This window comes from Emiliania huxleyi (assembly GCF_000372725.1).
Source record: "Emiliania huxleyi CCMP1516 chromosome Unknown EMIHUscaffold_1226, whole genome shotgun sequence".
Classification (NCBI taxonomy): Eukaryota; Haptophyta; order Isochrysidales; family Noelaerhabdaceae; genus Emiliania; species Emiliania huxleyi.
In genome coordinates, this window is record NW_005201364.1 from 1 (window position 1) to 2,560 (window position 2,560).

At 73.3% G+C, this 2,560-nt stretch overlaps 1 protein-coding gene across 1 annotated transcript; it reads right to left on the minus strand.

Annotated features, from left to right (window-relative positions):
• EMIHUDRAFT_471492 (hypothetical protein) lies at positions 1-2,357 on the minus strand (the record flags this gene model as incomplete). The annotated part of the gene is made up of 1 exon (XM_005790092.1): positions 1-2,357. A coding segment is annotated over one exon (2,355 nt), but the record flags the coding sequence as incomplete, so codon positions are not given.
• Positions 2,358-2,560: the final 203 nt, after the last annotated feature.

The following is a 2,560-nucleotide window of genomic DNA, read 5'->3' on the forward strand; positions in this document are numbered from 1 at the left end:
CCGCGAGAGCACCCGCAGCAGAGCGCCGCCTCTGCGCTCCTGCACGCCCCGAGGTAAGTCCCCCTGTCCGTCACCGCGTAGGGCCTCGCCGCGCACTCTTGACGGAAGGCGACGCCCTGGTACCCGCTGGAAGTCTTGCCCGACTTGTCCAGCACGATCCCGTCACGCTTCGCAGCCGCCAGCGCCTGCTTGCTCGTCATCTCTTTGACGTCCGGCACCTCCGCCTGCAGCGCGTCCTCCTCCGCGGCCTCCTCCTCCTCCATCTCCTCCGCCGAGTCGACAGGCTCGTCGTCCGGCGCCTCCACGTAGCTGCGGCTCGCGCCTTGCCGCTTGGGCCGCGTTGGGCCCTCAGAGCTGCTCCCGCTCGACCGCTGCCGCAGCGCGCGCCCCTCTGCGGCGGGCGCCGCCGCCGGCGCCGCGCTCCCCCGCTGCTCGGCGGCGCTGAGCTGCGTCCCGCTGGCGGCGGTTGAGCTCCGCCGCTGCCGCCCGCCCTCAAACGGCGCCATGCTCGCGAACTCGACCCCACCCGTGCCTTGGGGAAGTAGCCCCAGCAGAGCGCGGGGTAGGCGCGGCTCGGACAAGCGGCTCTTCCTCTTGCCGCCGCCGCCGCCGCCGCCGCCCTGGCCGCTCCCCGCCGCCGCGTCCGGTCCGAGCCTCCTGCGCCGGAGGGCCACCGCCAAAGCGCCCGCCTCTTTGCTCCGGAACAGGCCGATGTAGTGATATTGCCCGCCGCCTGCGGGATCGCGCACGTCGAACTTGCCTCTTGCTCCGCCGCGCGTCTCGCGCCTGATGCCCTTATACCCGCTCGCAAAGCTCTCATCTTCGACCAGCTCTATCCCTTCCCGCCTCGCCAGCGCCACCGCCTCCTCGCTCGTCATCGCCTTCAGCGTGTCGATCTCAAGCTCACCAGCCGCCGGCTCCGCCGCCGTCTCCGCCCCCGTTGCAACCTCCGCCTCCGCCGCCGTGGCGACGGCAAGCGCACCCTCTGCCGCCAAGCCGCTGCCCCCCTCGCCCCCTTCTGACGCAGCGTCGCTCTCCGTCGCCAGCGCCTCCCCGCCCTGGATCGTGCTCTCCTGCGACGACTGTGCCGGCGCCTGCGCCTGCTGCTGCGCCTGCGCCTGCTGCTGCGCCTGCGCCTGCTGCTGTGCCTCGGCCGTGATGCCTGCCGACTGGCTCGGCCCTCCGCCCTCCGCCTCGGCCACCGCGGGCTCCGTCGCGATGCGCGCCGGCGGTGCGCTGCCCTCGGCCGCCTCCGGAGCGCGGGCCTCCTCGGCGGCGCCCCCCGCGGCGTCCGCCGCCTCAGGCCCCTGCTTGGCCCCGCGCAGCGCGAGCGATTCCTTCGCCCAAGCCGTCACCTCCACCGCCACCTCCGAGCCCGTGCCCTCGCCGGCCACCGCCTCGGTCCGCTGCGAGGCGTCGCTCCCCGCATCTGCGGCCTCGCCCTCGTCTTGGAGCCCGGTGGCGTCGCTCTCGCCGTCGCTGTCGTACTCGCTGCTGACGATGCGGCGGACCTCTGATGCCGCCTCTGGCGCCGCCTCCTCTGCTGCCGCCGGCGCCTCTTCTGCTGCCGCCGGCGCCTCCGCTGCTGCCGCCGGCACCTCCGCCTCCGCCGCCTCTTGTGCGCCCTCTGCTGAAGCCAGGCCGCTGCCTGCCTGAGACAAGCTTGCGACTTCGGCCAGCTCTCGCCCGGCCAGGCCGTGCCGGTTCTCGCGGCCGCCCCGCCAGGCCTGCGGCACGGACTCGGCGTATTCGCCGTTGGGGCCGTAGAAGACGCGGTAAGTCCTCGCCGACCCCTGCCGCTCCTGCGCCACCCACCCCGGAGGCAAGGACTGGCACCGCACGCCCACGCCCTGTCCGCCTGGCACGGCGCTCGGCGCGCCGGGCGACCCTCTGTCACTCGAGCCCGCCGAGCCGACCGAGCCAACCGGGACGATTAAGGGACCGCGGCCCTCCTCGCCGGACGCCTCGCCCCGCCCTCTCTGCGACCGCCGCGGCGGCACGGTGGCTTTGCCAGCCTGGTTCGGCGGCTCTCTCGCTGCGCTGGGCCACACCACGTCCTTCGTGGGCACCCTCACCTCCTCCATAAATCCTCCCTTGCCGCCCAGCAGCACCGTGGTCCACCCCTTCTTCTGGGAGGCGACGAAGCCGCTGCGGTCCTTGTGCGGCCCGCTTGCGATGCGAACATGATTGCTGGGCGCGTCGGCCGACGCCGAGGCGGCCGTCTGCTCGCACGCCTTCTTGTTTCCGCTTTCCGCCGGCGGCCTCGCACTGCGCGTCTGCGGGCGGCGCTTCTCCTCGCCGGCCTTACCGGCCTCGAGCGCCACGGAGGCCTCCGCGAGCGGTGCAGCCTCCGTCATGATGAGTTGCGGCTGCCCGCGACCCACCCACCACTTGCGGCACGAAAGAATTCCCCCCCGCGCCGAAAGGCGAAAGAAGCCGCGAGAACAAGGGACCGGCAGGCGGCGGCGTCGCAGGACGAGGCAGAAGAGAACGACGCGACAGAGGAGGAAATGACAAGGGAGAGAACGACGAGAGTGGGACGGCCGCGAGGTGGCATGAA